This window comes from Lycorma delicatula, chromosome 8 (genome assembly GCF_047948215.1).
Source record: "Lycorma delicatula isolate Av1 chromosome 8, ASM4794821v1, whole genome shotgun sequence".
In the NCBI taxonomy this organism is placed as follows: domain Eukaryota; kingdom Metazoa; phylum Arthropoda; class Insecta; order Hemiptera; family Fulgoridae; genus Lycorma; species Lycorma delicatula.
The window spans coordinates 126,599,786-126,619,469 of record NC_134462.1 but is presented as its reverse complement, the minus strand read 5'-3'; the positions used below and the strand labels follow the sequence as shown (position 1 = coordinate 126,619,469).

Genomic DNA, 19,684 nt, shown 5'->3' with positions numbered 1-19,684 from the left:
AATTAATATCTCTAGTTCGGATAGAGGAATCACATTAATATTTGGTAAGCGTCTTAAGTTCTAAAATTAGTAAAAAATCAGGAATAAAGTACCTTCGCAAATTAAAAAATGGCGGCCATGTTTATTTTTCAATCCAAAATTTATGTTTTTGCAAACATATTAATCCTTTTATTTTGAACAAAATGGAGGAAGAACGAAGGAGAAATTGCCATTTTTCTTAAGGATATTTTTGTTTAGTTCTACATGTAGAATCCAAAAAAAGCCAGCCCATCATTTTATAAACATTCTGTATATCTATTTACACTGACCAACAGTTTAATTAAAAATTATTAAAATGCAATAAACATTGTAATTTATGAACACATTTGAGTAAAAACACTTCAATTTTAATTAAAGTACTTTAATATTATTTTATTAAATTATTTTAATTAAAAGTACTCTCAAATTTAAGATGTTGTAATCGTTAATAAGAATTCATACCTTTTATCTGTAAGAAGTAGTTTTAATTTTTCATAAAAGGTTTCATAAGTAATATCTGAAAAATCTAAAACAAGACCAGCCCCTGATGATTCTGTTTTTTTGCCGTTCCATGTCTGATCGTAAAACAACGGTAATGTTAACGTGGGTATTCCATAATGAATTGCTTCTTGACGACTCTGTTGACCGCCTTGAGTTATAAAAAGACGAACTTTTGGGTGAGCTAAAAGAAATGTACACAAATAAATACATGTTTAGTATGTTTATATTAATTGGTATATTTCTATGTTTTAAATTAATGTACAATTGTTTACTGACATTTAATGCAATACCGAATAATGCAATATCGAACAAATGAATTTAAGGAAAAATTATAGTATCAGATAATAATTTACTCTTTTTAAAAAACGACAAAAGAGAAGTTTCTGTTTCTGAAACTTCAGATTATCGTCATTAAAATTTAGAAATGAATTAAAATATAAAAAAAAACATAATTAACATCAATCAGTTTTTGTATTTTAAATAAAATATTTTGAATTAAATGTGGAAATATTTCATATTTCCCATCTAAATATTATATATTTGGATGGAAAAAGGGTTGTGAAAAGACGAATCCCTGATAAACGACTAGGAATTTTACCTGATTAAAATAATGCAATCCTTTGATGCAAATGAAGAATACAAAACAGATTTTATGATTGTTTGTCACTGTGATCATGTGAAGTAACTTTTATTCTTTTCACGTTATTTAGCTTTCTTAATTGATGTGTTATTAGGTAGATTTCATAAGAAAGCTGCCTATTGTAATGAGTACCATGACTTGATTTCCGGAAAATTTCGACATATCTTCGCTTTTCACATCTCCCACGTCCCAAAACCACCGTCAGTTCAAAAGTTTATATGTATATATTTCTATATTTATTTCACTTTATTGTGGACAAGTAACTGCCGTAATTTTGAGCCAATAACTTTAAAATTAATACATAAAATATAACGATCCAAAATCTCGGTCGAGTTCGTTAATGGGAAAAATCAGACCATGGGTGGAAATTGAGGGGGGGGGGGCTTTTTCGAAAAAAAACAAAATATTGCTATAAATTTCACATTAAGCAAAATATCGAATTAGTTCCTACTATTCTTTGGATAAGGCCCTAAACCTTATCTAAGAAAGGTTTTTTTGATATCACCAACCACTGGCCCAGGAAGTGGAAAAAATGGGGTTTCGAAGACAACAAAAATCATACCACCCTTAATAGGTACAGTATCGAATCGGTTTAAAGTGGTCATTATTCCTCTAAACATTACCTAAAACTTTTGTCTGAAACAATTTTTCATATGACCAACCATTACGGCAAGGGATGACGAAACTTTTCTGGAATTGTAAGGAAATGAGGCTTGTCGTGTGATAAACATGTGAAACTTTTTTCACATGCATCCATAACGCAAAAACAATTATCCATAAGATGTTGAAATTTTCGAATTAGGACTTTTGTAACTTCTAGTTGCGCACCTCCCCTTTTGATTGCAATCCACTGAACCAAAAGAGGCCAAAAAACCAAAATCCAAAAGAAAAATTGGATTTTGCACTTTTCCTTAACTGAAGTAATAACCTTAATTGAGAGCTTGTCAACAATATATCATATAAGTGGTACTTATTTTCATTGGTTTCGTGGTTATAGCCAAATGAAATTTTAATTAATAAAATATTTTATCTTACAAGGGTAAGGCACATCGGTTCGAATCAGACTTCAATCCTTTTTTTAATTTTTTTTTTAAATTTAAATGTATGGATTTATTAATAATTATTAACCATTGATTGTTAAAAAAAAAAAAATAAATAGTAATTAAAAAAAAATATATATATATATCAGTAATTATTAATGAAATAACATTTTATATACTTCTCAAAAAAAAAATGTGTATATGTAATTTAATAGGCGTCCAAGGATGTCATGTAGTGTCCACATCGGAGTTTTTGTGCATTTGATATTGACATCTAGTGAATTCCGTATTTTGTTCTTATAAGCATTTCTATTTCCGCTTTAATATATCTGATTAATATTTAATATATCTGAAGACGGGTGTTCTCAATAATTGGATGACGGAAGACATGTAGTACGCGTAGTAGTTGAAGAATCAATTCCCAAGTGTGCCAGTCCATAATATCTTTATGATACAGGGACACTTGAGTAATTTAAAAGCTGCGCAATCTAGCAGCCATTAACAGAACTGTCAGGAAGCACAACTTTCCCACTCTGACGTGCTGCAACAACTCCTAGCGGCTAACTGAAGAACTATTATCCGATCGCTGACTAATAGCGGTGGTTATAATTTCATAGATAAAATTACATATTCAGTATAAAAATAATTTAACGATGTCAAATGCAAACTGGAATTTTTATCACTTTGTGTAAGGTTGCGCTCACATTTCTAATTGTACCATATTTGAAATACGTTGTTTATGATATTTCTGTTACAAGCAATGAAGCGAATACTGTTTTCTCAATTCACATCATTTATATTTATTTAACCGTGAATTAAACGTTCGTTTTCAACCGATATAATCACATACTGTAGAAACATCACAAACAATAATATACAAAATATATATTTAACTTTGACGTTATTAACAAAAGCGTTTATACGTTTTACACAAAAAATATTTTTAACTATTTTTAAGGTATTAATTGTTAATAATTAATAAATATATTTATTTAATGTAAATCAGAAATAAATTTGTTTTAAATAGTTTAGATTAAATATATGAATATAGGGACAAACTTTTCCTGTCGATCAGACCAGGTGAAAAAGATCCCTAAGCATACCTCAATTAACATACTCTCTTTTTTTGTTTAGCCTCCGGAACCACCGTAAGGTATTAATTCAGAGGATGATATGTATGAATGTAAATAAACTGTGGTCTTGTATAGTCTCAGGTCGGCCACTCCTGAGAAGTGTGGTTAATTGAAATCCAACCACCAAACACCGTTATCCACGATCTAGTATTCAAATCCGTATAAAAGTAACTTGTAACCTATTAACTTTTACTATGATTTGAACCTTAGAACTCTCGAATTCGAAATCAGCTGATTTGCGATGACGGTTTAAGCACTAGACCAGTTCGAAGGGGTTCAATTAACATACTAGGTAAGTCGAGAGCCTTACCTAAAAAAAATTTGTGATATCCGAATGGATCTAGTTACAAGGCCCATTCTATTTTGGTGTAATAGTGTCGTAGTCCCGTTTTTCGGGTTTAACTAGTAAAAATTATCGAAAAAAATTACAAACAAATGGTGTAGAACGGAAAATTCTACACAAAAAACTTCTAATAACATTTTTATAACATGAAAATTTATTTTCATAAATAAACATGAGAATGATCTGTTACTTACATAAAAAACTCGTTTTTTATCGTAAACTATTAAATTTTTTTGTAAATTTAAAAATCATTATGAAATCGAGGTTAGCATTCAATACAGTACATATTTGTGGATAAATTTACCATGTTTGACATAAAAATCTGACTATTTAACTTTTTACAAACTTTTACTTAAAAACTTTACTTTTACACTGTTTGTTGCGCATTGACGCATTTTATAACCATTACGCTCACAAGATTCACTCAAAAATTAGAATATATATAAAACTAATATAAATATCTAAGGGTAAGTACTTTTCTAGAAATATTACTATTATTTAATATTTAATTTCGTAAAATTTTAATAAGTTATGATTGGTTTTTTGTACTTAGCCAAAGTTCCAAAATACGCTTTTTGAAATACAATTTTAAAATTATTAATACTTAAAAAATTACAATATATTTTGCTACAAATCTATTACATTCATAAATAATCAGGATAAAAATATATTCGCATCGTTTTTTTCGGTTTTCTGAATTTTTTTATTTTTAGGCATTTTTCCTCTCCTTTGATGGGAGGGGAAAAAGGCCTTTGATAAATAAATTTGAAAAACAACTTCGACCTGACTATATTATACTATAATATGCTATTCCTAAATACAGGAAAGTTTTTTAGATTTTTCAAAACTTAATCCTTTAGTATCATTTATCGATGACAATTTGGATTTTTCCATTATCGCAGATGAAAAGTTATAGGTATTTGTTTATCGCACGCGGGTGTAGAAATGGGCCGCCGGCTATCTTAACCTCTCCGCGTCGGCAGTATATAGAGCGATACTGTTTATTGCGCTAGCTCGTTTATTTTTGAGTTGGTCAGAATGTGTCTACAAAACATTTTCTGTAAAATTTTCCGCTCTACATTTTTGATATGAATAATTTTTTTCTGTAAAATCAATATTTAACAACCTACAGCCAAAATAGTGAAAAAAACATGGTTCTTCACTTTTATTTTGTTAATGTCGGAATGCTAGTGAGGCTCTCGACTTTTAGTTTATTAATAATTAAGGCATGCTTACGGATCTATTCCATCTGGTCTGATAGACATGGAAATTTCGCCCCTATATTTATGTTTTGAATCTAATGCTCCTACTTTAAAAATCTATAAATAAACATTGAATGTGAAGAGTATTTGGGTCTTTTATGTTGAGCCTCCCGAATTTTTTTTATGTCGTTATTTGTGAATATCTTTTTCCATATATTCGCTGAGTTTGGAACTTAAGACCATACAAGTCTTGCCAAATTCCGCTCGGATACTACTAGTTCCGGTAAAGCAGGAAAACGTTAGCTCCTACAGTCGTGTCACCCATAACAACTGCAGTTTTCCAGGTTTTACTGTACACGGCAACTAACGAAACATTTCCTTAACTTCCAAAAGAAGCAAACAGTAGTAGAATTGTTACATCATCCACTTTAGATCATCCAAAAGCCGACTTGCCTTACGGAGAAAAAATCTCGTAAAGTATTTTCAAAAACTATTCTACACACTTAACTCGCACATTTAACATATTTTTTTACACTTAACCAATTAAAACTAACTAAACAATACTTCGAAAAATGGAACATTAATATGAAGGCACATTAATTTTTTTGCACAGAACAACGAGATATTAAAATTGCGTACAAATACATAATACCAGATTATCTGTAAGCTGTATCAGCCAAATACATGTAAGAGTTTTACAAAATTATTTATCTACGCCATTATTTAATCATTTATTACGATTATTTAAACGATATGACATAATAGTTTTATTTAAATTTGTGATAAAAAATAGGTAAGGGGCTGGGTGCGTAATAGAAAAGACCCAAATATTTTTGATAGTATTAACAATATTTTTTTATTTTAAAGATTATAATATTCTCACTATTTTTCTATTATTGGGTCTCTCACAACAAACAACACTTGTTTCCAAGGATGTAGCAAGCGGTAGTTACATAGATAACATAATTTTGGGATGCAGCTGCGAACAGGACCTTACTCTGTCAGAAATTTATAGAATATCTTTTTCAATAACATTGAAGTGAATTTTGTAATTGTTTTATTATAATTTTGTTTCCGTATTTTATAGAATGTAGATAAAATGAAAATTAATTTTTGGTGTTATAAACAAACCTGTTCTTTATAAATATTTTATATCTATATTTGTGATATTCTAGACATATGAAAGTAATAGATATTTAACTGTGTGGAATATGTATATTGAGGATTTCTCTGCAGTAAGATTATTATTATAACGTTCTTTTATTTTAATTTTGAAGACATTTTTTACTCTTACACATTGTAAACAACAATCATAAATCAATTTTATTTATTTAAAGAACGGCTGCGGAATGTAATTAAATATGAATTAGAATTTTCAAGTAAAAATAATTTTTTTCACAACTTACCTAGTATAGAATGTTGAGGCAACCATTTTTTTAAAAGAACATTAGCAGGTTTACCAGGAAATTCAATATCCGATTCCCATTTCCATATAACTTTGAATTTTGGAAATTGTGCGAATGCTTTCATAAAAGCGTTTCTTTTATCTTCCGGAACAGAAATTCCTTTCATATTAGATCCCAGACTAAAGTATATCACTCCTTCTTCAGCGCTATTCATCCATTGTAGTACGTCCTATATTCATGGACTTAATTTAAGTATTAATTAAAAATTATTTATTTATGATCATTTTTATTTTATTATGTATTTACAGGATAAATATTTTTACAATAATAATCAAACTACTCTATATAAGTTTACTTTTAAATTTTTATTGGGATTTGATTTGGTAAATTGTTTTATATCTAATTGTTCAAACCCAGTCTTCGTTAATATATCTTGCCTTGTTGTGTGTATATAAAAATAAATTAATTACATTATATATATTAATATTATCACATACTGTTATATATTTAAATTATTGTTCAGTAATATACAGAGTGATTCAGGAGGAACGGGAAATAATTTTGGAATTTATTAATAAGGTAAAAAGTTAATACAAATATATTTTCAAAAACGCTGTGTCATTGAATTATTGCTAGCGAAAACTTTCGCCTGGATTTCAGTTCCCACGGTGAAACGAGACCGTATTGAAATTTTTAAATCGTTATATAAGGGGTAAATTTGATAGTTTCTTATAGATTTTTTTTTTGATCCAAAAAATTTAACAAAAAACAGGTACCATTTGGTCATTCTGTTTGTTTTGTAGAAAATTTAATTCCGAGAAAATCGAAATAATAAAGCCTATGAAAACCCTCCAAAAGAAACAAACCCTTTTATTATTAAAAACAAAACAGAACAAACTATAGAAAATTATTATGAATTTGTAAAATTAAAAAAACAATTTTTTTTAAATTTGAAAAATTAAAATATTTTCAATTTACTTTTACAAAAATACTGTATTAATCTACAATAAATGGTCGAGAATTTCACCACTGACATCGATGCATTTTTATATTCGTTTCCTTATCTTCTCATTCCTTGATAAGGGCAGCAACATTATGATTGAGAGCTATCAGTTCATAATGTGTATCTATTTTATGCTTTTAGACTTTGCATTTCATACATCCCCATAAAGAGTAATCTAAGAGATTAAGGTCCGGTGATCTAGATGGTCAGTTTACTAGACCTGTACGTCTAGTCCATTTACCAATAAATCTTTCATCTAAGAATTGTCTTACTTCAATCGTGAAATGTGATGGTGCTCCATCAAGTTAATAGTACATTTCGTTTCCTCAATGAGACGTTTCTAAGCGCTGTTAGAAATTCATTGTTTAAAAAATTTCAGATAATTTTTCCCCGTGACACGTTGATCCAGTATGAAAATATGTAATCATTGGTTGTCGATCTTAACTGTTTTTACCTCCGGGATCACCAACAGGTATTGCGTCAGAGGATGAGATGAATGAGAAATAGCATGAATGCCATGCCTAACCGGGATTGCAACCCGGGACTTCTGGAAGAAAGGCCGAGACGCTATCACTCGCCCAACGGAGGCCGGCTAGTTGTCGATCTGTCACACCAAACCTTCACCGATAATCGATTCAACAACAGCATTTCAGTTTTCTTCAGATCATCGATGTTGAATTCCGTGTGTTGTTTATGCTATTCGGATAAAAGTATCGTCCGAAAATAGTATGATCGGAAGTAAGTTATAATTATTGTTAACCCATTGACAAATTTGCAGTCGTCTGGTGTGGTCACCAAGATCGAGGTGTTGAACTTTCTGAACATGATGAGGATACAATCCGTGAGCATGTAATATCCTCCATAGTATAGGAAGTGTGTGAGAAAAGTAATGAAACTGGTAACACTGCGAGCGATCTGGCAACGCTGTATCTATCGGTCTGTGCTACACCGGTTTGTTCATCCCTTCCACACGATCAGTACGAGTTTCAACACCGTTCAGCCAACACATTATTTTTGACAGTGCCATCAGTGAAGTTGTGTATTATGAAAATGGAGCTACGGAATTTGGAGCAACGTTGTGCAATAAAGATTTGTGTTAAACTTGGAGAATCCGCGAGTGTGACCTTTGAAAAGTTGAAACAGGTTTATGGAGAACATTGCTAATCAAGAGAACCAGTTTTCCGCTGGCACAAATCATTTTTGGAAGGCCGAGAACACTTCAAAATCTGACGAAAACGTTGAGCGTATGAGGGTTCTTGTGAAATCAGACCGTCGTTTAACAAAATAAGGATGATGCGTGAACAGTTAAACACTTTCACCGTACATCAAATTTTGACAGACGATTTGGAGATGTGAAAGGTTTGTTCGAAATTGGTGCGGAAAAACCTCACAACGGAACAGAAGGACGATCGAAGAAACGTGTGCTTTGATCTTCTTGAGAGGATTGATAACGACCAAGAAATCAATCACAGGTGATGAACCGTGGATATTTGAGTACGATCCTGAATCATAGTGACAAAGCGAAGAGTGTGACACACTCCGTCATCTACTCGACCGAAAAAATGTCGAATGAGCCAATCAAAGATCAGAACCGTGCCGATTTGATTTTTGACAGCAGGGGTATCGTGCATAAAGAATTTGTTACTCTAAGACAAACTGTCAACCAAGTTTTTTATAAAGGTGTCCTTGAAAGACTCAGGAAAAGAGTGATTCGCGTGAGACCAGACATTACAGACAAGCGGATGTTTCATCATGACAATACCCCGTGTCACACGGCCATTTCCATCAGGGAATTTTTTACCTCAAAACGCATTTCTACAGTTCCTCAACCTCTTATTCACCTGATTTGTGTTCTTGGGACTTTTTCCTTTTCCCAAAATTGAAACATGTTTTAAAAAGACGTCATTTTGGAAATCTGGTGAACATTCAAATGACTGTGACTGACGTGTTAAAAGCGCTACCAGTTGAAGCCTTCCAGCGCTGCTACCAGGAGTGGGAACAACGACTCCGCCGGCGTATAGCTACCCAAAGGAACTATTATTTGAAGGGGATAATATTGTTGTTTGAAAAAATAAAAACTTTGGTAAGTAAAAAGTCAGTCTCATTACTTTTCTCACACACCTGGTACTTTGTTGAATCGTATAGAAATTCTTCGCGTGCTAGTTGTAGGCCTAAGATGTATTGCCTGAAGAATGTTTTCCCTTTCATCACCATGTACCGGTTGACGTTCGGATTGAACGAGAGTGCTGGGAAGTGTACCATTCTCACGAAGATTATTAAGAAAAATACTGGAACTACTCGTCCAGGATTCCTAGGTTAGTATTTTTCCATTGCAGTTTAAGAAAATTCCATCTCAAAAGCCGGACATAAAAACGTATCAGGATATTCTGCACGAGTGAAGAAATGTGGAATTTTTTGAAACAAAGAATTCAAACCGAAATTTTGCTTTTTAAATTCAGATTCAATTAGGAAAATGTAGGAACAACCGAGTGTACTACAAACACAAAAACACTACTTTACTTGATTCTCAAAAATAATTAAACGCAATCTGAATTATGTCAAAAACAACTAAACCGCCGAACGATTATAATTAACATGTAACCACAATTTTATGAGAACAGTGAGTAGATTTAAATTTATTTCGAAATATACAAGTAATATTTGCCGACTCAAATTTTACTAAAATTTAAATTTATTGTTTTAAAAACTGTCGATTTTAATTTTTACAAATTCATAACCCTTTTCTGTTAAATATCATTTTACTTTTAATAATAAAAGTTGAGTTTTTTCCTTTTCATAGACTTAGTTATATAAATTTTCTTAGAATTAAATTTATTCCGTGTTCATAATAAATTTACCCATTTCTTAGTCATTTAACAAAGTTAAACCACTTTGATTATTATTTTCCAAATCAGTGATCAGATTAACAACAATAAAGACAAGATTATTGTTCACTGTTCACTATTTTCTAATCATTTAGCACCGATATAATTTCATAATATTTTTAGGTTTTCTTCAAACCTAAAAATAGTTGTTTTTCCTACAACAAATGTTTCTATTTTACGTTGGATATCATAAAAACTGTGGGAGATATACAGTTGTGGGGCCTATTTTATTTTATATCAAGTCAAAAACAAATCATCAAGTTTACCCCTTATAACATCTTAATAACATAACACCTTAAAACTTTCAGTATGACCTCGTTTTTCCGAGGAAATACGGTGGGAAATATTTCGCCAGCCGTAACATGATAACAAAGTTTTTACGGACATGTGTTTGTCTGAACTTTTTACCTTATTTCAAGCTATAGAATCAGTTCCCAAATTATTTTCTTTTTCTCCTGAAGCATCTGTATGCATAAATTATTGCTTAGTTGTTTAACAGTATGTTTTTTGTTTTAATTATCTTTTTTCAGAAATTATTTTTCTTAACTGAATTTTCTGAACGAAAGGATATTTTATTTTTATACCTGTTTAAGTTTTGCTTCTGTTGGAAGCCCTTCCAAAATATCTTAAGGTTGTTACATACACTACTACTTACATGCAATCTCCTCACTTCCACCATTCTTTTTAAAGTCTTTCTGAAAATTGTATTATTTAATTTTTAATTTAAATGGAAGTACAAAAATTTGTACAAAACAAGAAAAAAAATAATTTGTCAATATTTACATTATTGTGGAACGGTCATCCACGTAAATTTAATTATTATGAAAATTATATTTATATATTCACAACTCATACATTTTAATTTACTACCGAAGTGAATTTCGTGTACCACCACCCGTAAATCTAGTAGTATCCTTAAAGTATCACGGAGTTCGTTTGAACTTCGTCTGCAAGAGGCGACAAAGTCAGCGAACTACGTTTACAGTTCTAAACATGACTAACCTAACAGTGAAATGAAAATGGGGGAAAAAATTAGCGTGAAAACATTATATTTCAGTTCAATTAGATTAGTAATAAAGAATACTTTCAAAAGAATACCTCGAATTTTTTTAGACAACTTCTATTCCATTTGATGAACCGCGGGACTCTATGTCATTTTATTCAATTTTTTAATGTAAATTTAAGAATCGCACCGCTAGATTCTTGATAATACCAGGTAGCGCAAAAAAACTTCATGATGTACTTGAAATAATGAAATTTAAAAGAAAATATACTACAGCTTGTTTTTATTTGTAAATGAAGGTATTGACGATGAAGCAGTTTTTTTAATTCCCATCACTTCTTTAAAAAAATAAAAATATTAGTTTAGAAGAGATTATACTAGTTTTATTAAAAAAGGAATAATAAAAAAATAAAACAGAAACAAAGTCGATTGGTAAAATCGAACTTAACGATAAAAATCGATGGTTACATTTACAAAATAGTAAGTGCAATATTACATCACGGATCTTCGATTCGTAAAGGTCATTGTACTAATTTTATTAAAAAAACAAAAAATTCACGAAGTGAATGATAAGACTATCAAAAAAAAAAAAAAAATTGGTCGTGAAATTCAATTTGTTTGTTCTAGAAAAGCAATAAATTTTAATAATAGATCCATAAGATAACAATTAGTAATTCATAAAAAAATATAAAAGAATAATCTAACAAAACGCAGTAATATCCAAAAACATTACAATGAAATTGTAAACCGTACGGTAAGAGTCACGCAGATAACATTTCTTCCGCGAAAAAAAAACAAAAATTTCTGTAATATAAATAAAACAATTTTTTACAAATCGATACTGATATCAAAAAAGATAAGACACTACGTTTCTATTATCAATGTTTGTTATTAATTTAGAATTTTCTTAAAAAAAAAAAATTTTTAATAAATTGTTAAATATATATACAATAGAAAAAAAACAATGTTTACACGTTCCATAAAATAAGCAAAAAAAAAAAAAAAATTTGTTACAAAACTCGATTTTATTTATATGTAATCCATATCACATTTTCAGAAATAATACAATTCTTATGATTATTTGTTGTTTAATAAACGAAATTGGGCCGGTAAGAGTTTTGTAACAATTTTTTTTTCTTTTTTTGCTTATTATATGTTAATAAACATTGTTTATTAACAATGTTTCAGCGTTCCATATAATAAACAATAATAGATAATAATCTATGATTAATTATCTATTGTCTATATATTTAACATGTATTATTATTTCTTTAAAGAAAATTCTAAATTAATAAAAGATTTTTATAATTGTAATGTATTGCCTTACCTTTTTTGATATCAGTATTGTTTGTTTTTATATTACAAAAAGTTTTGTATTTTGAGCGGAAGAAATGATATCGGCGAGACTTTTAGCGAAAGTTTTAAAATTTTATTGTAATTTTTTTGGATATATATATATATATATATATTATTACTAAATAAAATTACTTATTTTTCGAATTTTCTCGATACTGCCAACCAATCATTACGAAATTTTAACTGTAAAATTTTTTTATAATACTCGGAATTTTTAGCACAGTTCAAACCTCACCAGTTTTATTACTGTGATTATCATTAAAAAAAAAACAAAAAAAAAACAGTAAAACTTAAAAATAAATAACCTAGAAGTTCATTTAGTAAATTTAATATCATTATTATGACAATAAATATGGTCTACATCGCTTGTCATTTTTTATTTCAATATTGATTTTTTCAGACCGTTATTATGTGATTTACTAACTTTAATGATTGTCTATCGAAGGTAAATTTGTAGTAAAATGCTAATATACTTAAATACAAATTTGTTTGATTATATAATTAAAGGGAATGATCACTATTTACATATTGAAACACTGAAATGATTTTATTTATCCACGATCCTAATTAATTTGTTTTATCTGGTACGTTATGAATAGCAATAAATCTGAAAGAAAACAGTCCACACATAATTGGAAAAAATTATTTAATTTTTTTGAAGTTCTATATGCATTTAGCGCGGGCAAAGTCGCGACGGAGTTTATATATATATTTTTCGATTAAAAATAAGTCAGTACGCAAATAATAGAAATAAATATAAATAAGCCGATAAAATATCTAGAACACAAATATTCCATATTATAATTCTTAAGGTAAAAACAACCTTTTTACAATATTATGATAATATTACTTCAAATAAAACAAAATACAAAACAATAACGCAACGTTTCGCCTTCGTTGCACTTGATGAAGCCTTTCATTGGTGGTGAAACGTTGTGTTATTGTTTCATATTTTGTTTTATTTGAAATAATACATGATAATAATGTAAAATTGTTGTTTTTACGTTTAGAATTTATAATATGGAATATTTTTGATCTAGATATTTTATCTGCGTATTTATATTAATTTCTATATTTGCGTAGTGACTTATTTTTGATCTGACTATTTCATTTTCCTGTTATTTTAACATCCAATTGAGAATTGATCATTTATTGTATATATATTTTGAATTACAATAAATATTACAGTACCCACTCGTTCATGATACGATGAACATATATATTCAGTTATTTTGTGAAAATAGAAGTTATAGATTAGCTGATAATGATCATTACGAATTCCCGAAACGATTGAAGTGCCAAATTTAGAGCCAAACGATACAAATCAGATTCCCAGAAATGACATTATGTAATAATTTATTCAATCGCCAATTTATTCGATGTTTTATATTCAATAATTTTATAGGTTGTATTTAGCGTGAAATTTACGCCGCTATGTTAAAATTATAATTTTCCAAAAGTTATTTTTTCCTAATGTTCATTTATGAGCAAAATATTTATTAATTTGTAATAATTTCATAAAGGTTATACAATAGTTTTTTAAGAAATTAACTTTTTTTAAAAGATATTCTTTCTAACCACCTTCAAAAGTAGTAGGGATTTATATTTTTCTTAAATTAATTAATTTATTTATAAATATGCATTATAAAAATTGCATTTGTTATACAAAAAAATTAATATTACTAAAACATAATTATTATAATTGTTTACTTACAGTCGATATATTTTGTTTTTTAATGTTCATATGCTGAGATCCAATTAGCACAGTATTCGGTTGTAGTGGTATCGGATACGACTGTGATAAATCGCCATTTAAAAACAACAAGCTAGTATTCTTTTCTAATTCCTTTAATTTTGGTAAATTAGCGCCAAAATACTTTTCCATTACTTTATCTTGCGATGGATATACCCGGTATTCACGTATATAAATTTCATATGAAATGAAAAAAGTATTCTTTAATCTTTCAAAAAATGACATTTTATTGTTATATTTAGTTAAAAAAGATGGAACATACGCTGGATTAATTGGATTTCCCATCGCATGTAATAATGGTGCGTAAAATGGTATAACTACCATCGCAATTGATGGAGGATATTTGAAATGATGTACAAATCCTAAAAGACTTGGATATAAACCTTCGTATATAATTAAATCAAATTTTGTTTCTTTTGAGCTGAAAAAAATAGAAAAATAATTATTAATGCACTGTATAAATAATAACAAAAAATATTCGATAAACAGCGTATAAATATCTTTTTATGTTAACATACAGAAATAATTAGAAGATTAATTAGTGAAAGACCGATATCTGACAAATGTCGATATTCTCTGGTGAATGTCGATAGATAGCAAATACGTTGGTAAAAGAACGAAATATTTGCCTATTCGGACTTTCGCCGGTATATGTCGATAAACAGAGATACACCTGGTGGGGTCGAAATGAAACAAGAAATTAAAAAAAATTATCCAGTACCAATTTCAAAGGTAAATAAATTACAACAAACCCTGGTAAAAAAAGGAAGTTTAAATTTAAGCCAAACATAGCGTTCAATTGCTTCGCTCGATTAGCTTGTTAAATATACAAATTATATATGTTATTCTCGAATATTGAAGACGATTAATCAAATTCACCGCATTTTTAAAAATATATAATAAAATTTTCAGCATTTTATAAATTGAAAGTGCCAATAAGGATATACAGAATATATTAACTGCATGATTGAACGGTAACGATACAAATAAATGGTCAGATGGTTTATCCTTTGTTCAATTTTCTTATAAAAATATTTTTATTCAACTTTCACCATCAGTACAAGCTGAATGCGGTGAATTTTATTAATCACTTACAATGTTGGAGAACAACATATATAATTTGTATATTTAATGTTAATTAGATGAGGTTGGCGAGCGTAGGTTATGTTTGATTTAAATTTAAATTTACTTCTGTTTACGAGGGTTCTCGTAATCTATTTTCCTTACAGATTGGTATTGGGTGAGTTTTTTTTAATTTCTAATTATTTTTCGAACCCCATCAGAGCTTATCAGTATTTGTCGAAATATACCGACGAAGTTCCGAATAAGAAATATTTCGGTATTTCTTGTACGTATTTGTTATGTATTGACATTCATCGGAGAATATCGAAATTTGCCAGATATCGGTCTTTCACCGTAACACACACAGACACCCAGAACCGGACAGAGGCTGGAAAACTGGTTGGAGAAAACAAGCATTGAAGTGTAATATTTGTAAACTCTGATATACCGGCGAAGGTTGAATAAACAATATTTTGGTCTTTCACCGACGTATTTGGTATGTGTCGACCATTTACCGGAGAATATCAGATAGTCTTTTATTTCGGTATATCGCGGTAACACATACACCAATATAATGTGCCGTTATAGTTTTCAATGAATGCTATTCCAGTCAACTAACTTATTGAATATTAACCGATGCTGTTAAAAATTAACGTGTTTGATCTTATATAAAAAATAAAAATAAATAAATAAAAATCAAAATCAAAACACAAAGCTAATTTTTATCAATACTCAATATAAATTTAATGAAATATTTAATAATTTTTTTAATAAAAAATTCTTACCAAATTCTTTGGTAAGAAGAAAATTATTTATTATTTTCTTTAATGGAGAAAGAAATGTGAAACCACTTCTCTCCACAATTTCTCGAGTAAATATAAAAGTGATTGTAATTTATGAAAATTAGCTATGCCATATTTTTTATTTACAAATCAGCTATTTTATGTCAAATCACCTATGATCTTTTGCCTATAAAATATATCATAAATTGATGTAATTTTTTGTATTCAGTCTTTAACTCAACTGGATTTGGGTTCACTTCCTGGCAAGAGAATGGTCTGGTTATTGTACCTTCAGTATTTAATTTATCTTACATCATCGATGAACTACAATTTAAAAGCAAGTCCAAGATCGTAGAAGTACTGTCGACTCTCGATAACACGTACCTTGATAAAACTCGAAATCCTTCATAACGAGAATTTAATTTCGTTTCCCCTGAGAAAATTTGCCTTACTCGAAAAAAAGTTGGATAATTCGAAAAAAATATTATAAATTGTGCCTCTATAAGTCGAAATGATCGAACGATTACCTCTTTAACTCAAAAAAGCTTACGTAGCTTTTCTATATCGAAAACTTATATAGAGTTACTTCTATTATTTGAAGGTTACCACTATATTTCTCTATTAATAATGAGGAAAATAACGTTGTTGAAGATTATTGCCGATGATGAAATTTTGGAATGTGACGGTTAAAGGTGTTATAAACACTTTGCGCATTTTCTTTCAGACAGTGTATTTTCTGTTGTTTCTACTGAGGACTTGATAGACTCACACGTTGCTAGTAAATAAAATCAAAGTATAATGGTAAACTGTTTTACGAGTCAATAATATACATTACTGTGTTTATCGGTTATAACAAATCAATACAACATTATATAACAATAATAACATTACTGTGTTTTATATTTTATTTTAATTTATCTAAATCAATTTTTAGGTAATGCAGAAAGTCATATTTTTAGATCTTGTAATAATATAAAAAAACAAGTATTCCAGAAATTAGATACAGTGAAAATAAAAATGGTTAAGAAATTAATATTTCAGTAATTACAATTATTATTCTACAGTAATACACTTTTAAATATAATAACGCTGATTAAGTGAATAAGAAATAATATAAACATTTTTTTTTATCTTAGTTTTTTATAAGAAAATTGTAAAAATATGGAATACACCGTAACATCTTAATAAAATGTATTTTTAATATTATATTAAAAAAAAAAAAATATTTTTGGGAAAATAAAAACAAAAAAAAGATTAAAACATAATTTAACATTGCTACATAAGCTAACACATCCATTCTTTTGTCTATAATTTATTTTTGATATGTTGGTACAATGTAGCAATAATACATAGTGTTCAAAAAATGACGCATCGTTATGGGAAAATAAGTTACAGTAATAGTTGAAAGTGTCCTCTATTATTCAATTCACGTAACTGAATACGATTTTGCATGCTCTTAAACACATTTTGTAAAATTTTGCTCGATTTGTAAACACATAGTTCAGTTTCGCTCTGCAGTTCGGAAATGGTGTGACGATCAGTTTTGTAAGAAGCGTCCTTAAGGTATCCCCACAAGAAAATATCAGGAGGGAATAAATCAGACGACCGAGAGGGCCACAACCCCTTCCAATCATTTGTCCATGAAAACACTGATCCAAGAAAGTTATACTATTGTTGGTTGTATGAGCCGTAGCATTGCCTTACTGAAACCACGTGTACTCTATCCGGTTTGCAGCTATAGAGTTTAAAAATTGTGGTACCATCTGTATGTAGTTCTCACTGTTCACTGTGCCATGAAAGAAAGTCATGAAGATTACGTACGTGACATTGCATACCAAACACCCATTTTTTGTCCGTGCAGCTGATGTCGATTTTTCGTACACCAAATGAGCCAATTCTGTGCATTCACGTATCTGTCAAGGTTGAACCATTCTTCTTCAAACCAAAACCAGTCATCCAGTTCTTCTGCATCTGGCGTTACAGATGATATAAACCACTGACAGAAAGCTACACGTTTTTCCAATGTCTGGTAACAAGTCGTGAACAATAAATTCTTACGGATGCATCTTTAAACACTTACGCTATGTCGTGTTGGCTTTACCAACGGAGAGACTAGACTGGTTAGATAGATGTCGCTCAGACTTCTTGTGACTAACAGAATTCGCAACTCGCACGACGATTAACTTTTCTGATGTTAGAACTGTCGGTCGGCACTTTTAGCTGCATCTGCCATCTTCTCTTTCTCTTGAAACTTCTCATACAACCGCTTCATGGACGACTTGTTTGGTGCATCCCCTCTATACCTTTCTGTGAAGGCAAACTTTGTCTGGCCATAACTGACACCTCTATTGGGAGACAATGAGTATTCTCTGATGCTTTTAGTAACCCATTTTTTTTTTTTCAATTAAACTTGCAACAAAAGAAGAAAACATTCTTCCATATGGTTGCATCAATTTTGAACACTTATATAAATTACATTCCTTCTGTTTGAAATCGGTCCACGGATGCTACGTTTTTTATTTTATTCTGGATGTTTAAAAATGTTTTTCAGTTATTAAATGCAGTTTTATAACTATACAATCCTTAGATTAACGGATGACAAATTTAATACCTTGTTGAAGATTTGCGCGGTGTTTAAAACGCAGCAAAATTTTTTTTTTATATTGAAATTTTAAGTGAATAATGTAAAAGTGAGCTCTTTACAATAAGAAGATTCGCTAATACCAAATGATAAACTATAAATAAAGAACAACTGATTGAAAAAAAATCTTATTTTATAATCAAGAATTAATGCCAGGGTTAGTTGTTGCAGAATAATTTATTATACTAAAACTTTAGAGTTTATTTACGTATATTTATACTTACTTCAACAAATTTTTAACCGGTTCAGATCCGTATAAAGCATCAGTAGCTAATGAATAAAATTTAGAAAACGCGTTCATTGTTTCAAAAACAGAACGTGTAGTCTGTAATGAAAATGAGTTTTCTTTAAAAGAATCCAAAAAAACTTTGTACATTATACTCAAGTCAATTTCATGAAGATTAGGTAAAGGTTCCTACAAAACAAATAAATAATTAACTTATTACATTGAAATGTTTAATTCTCACACTTAATTATTTTTATACAGTGTCCTACAAAGAAATAGAGAAAGTTTAAGGATATGTTCTACTGGTAAAAATAATTAAAAAAATTTATATAAACATAAGTCTGGAAATACTTTGTTTTCGAGTTACAGCTAACGAAAGATTTCGCCCGGATTCAGCTTTTGTAATAAAAAGAAGCCTACCATAATTTTGGGGACGCAGATTAAGGAGTAAAGTTGGTAATTTCTTATGTAATTTAAGGTGGAAAAAAGTATAAAACAAGATATCCGATGGAAACACAAGATTCAGTGCCGAAAATGTTGTTTTTTTTGGTTTGGACTGCAATAGGTTTGTTAAATAGCTAATAGATGCGGAACATTTAGTAATAAATTTTGTAGAGAATTTAATTCTAAGAAAGTTTACGTAAATACAACCAATACAGAAGTAAACAGATTTTTTTTAATGTGGTTTTT

The 19,684-nt window shown here is 29.4% G+C and overlaps 1 protein-coding gene across 1 annotated transcript in view; it reads right to left on the bottom strand.

The window, feature by feature from the left end:
* Positions 1-19,684, bottom strand: part of LOC142328813 (UDP-glycosyltransferase UGT5-like) — a 42,316-nt gene that overhangs the window by 2,852 nt on the left and 19,780 nt on the right. The window contains exons 3-6 of the mRNA XM_075372861.1: positions 18,993-19,183; positions 14,245-14,704; positions 6,284-6,512; positions 481-700 (exon numbers count right to left, since the gene is read on the bottom strand). Coding sequence (XP_075228976.1) covers positions 481-700; positions 6,284-6,512; positions 14,245-14,704; positions 18,993-19,183 — 1,100 coding nt within the window. The remainder of the gene's footprint in view (positions 1-480; positions 701-6,283; positions 6,513-14,244; positions 14,705-18,992; positions 19,184-19,684) is intronic.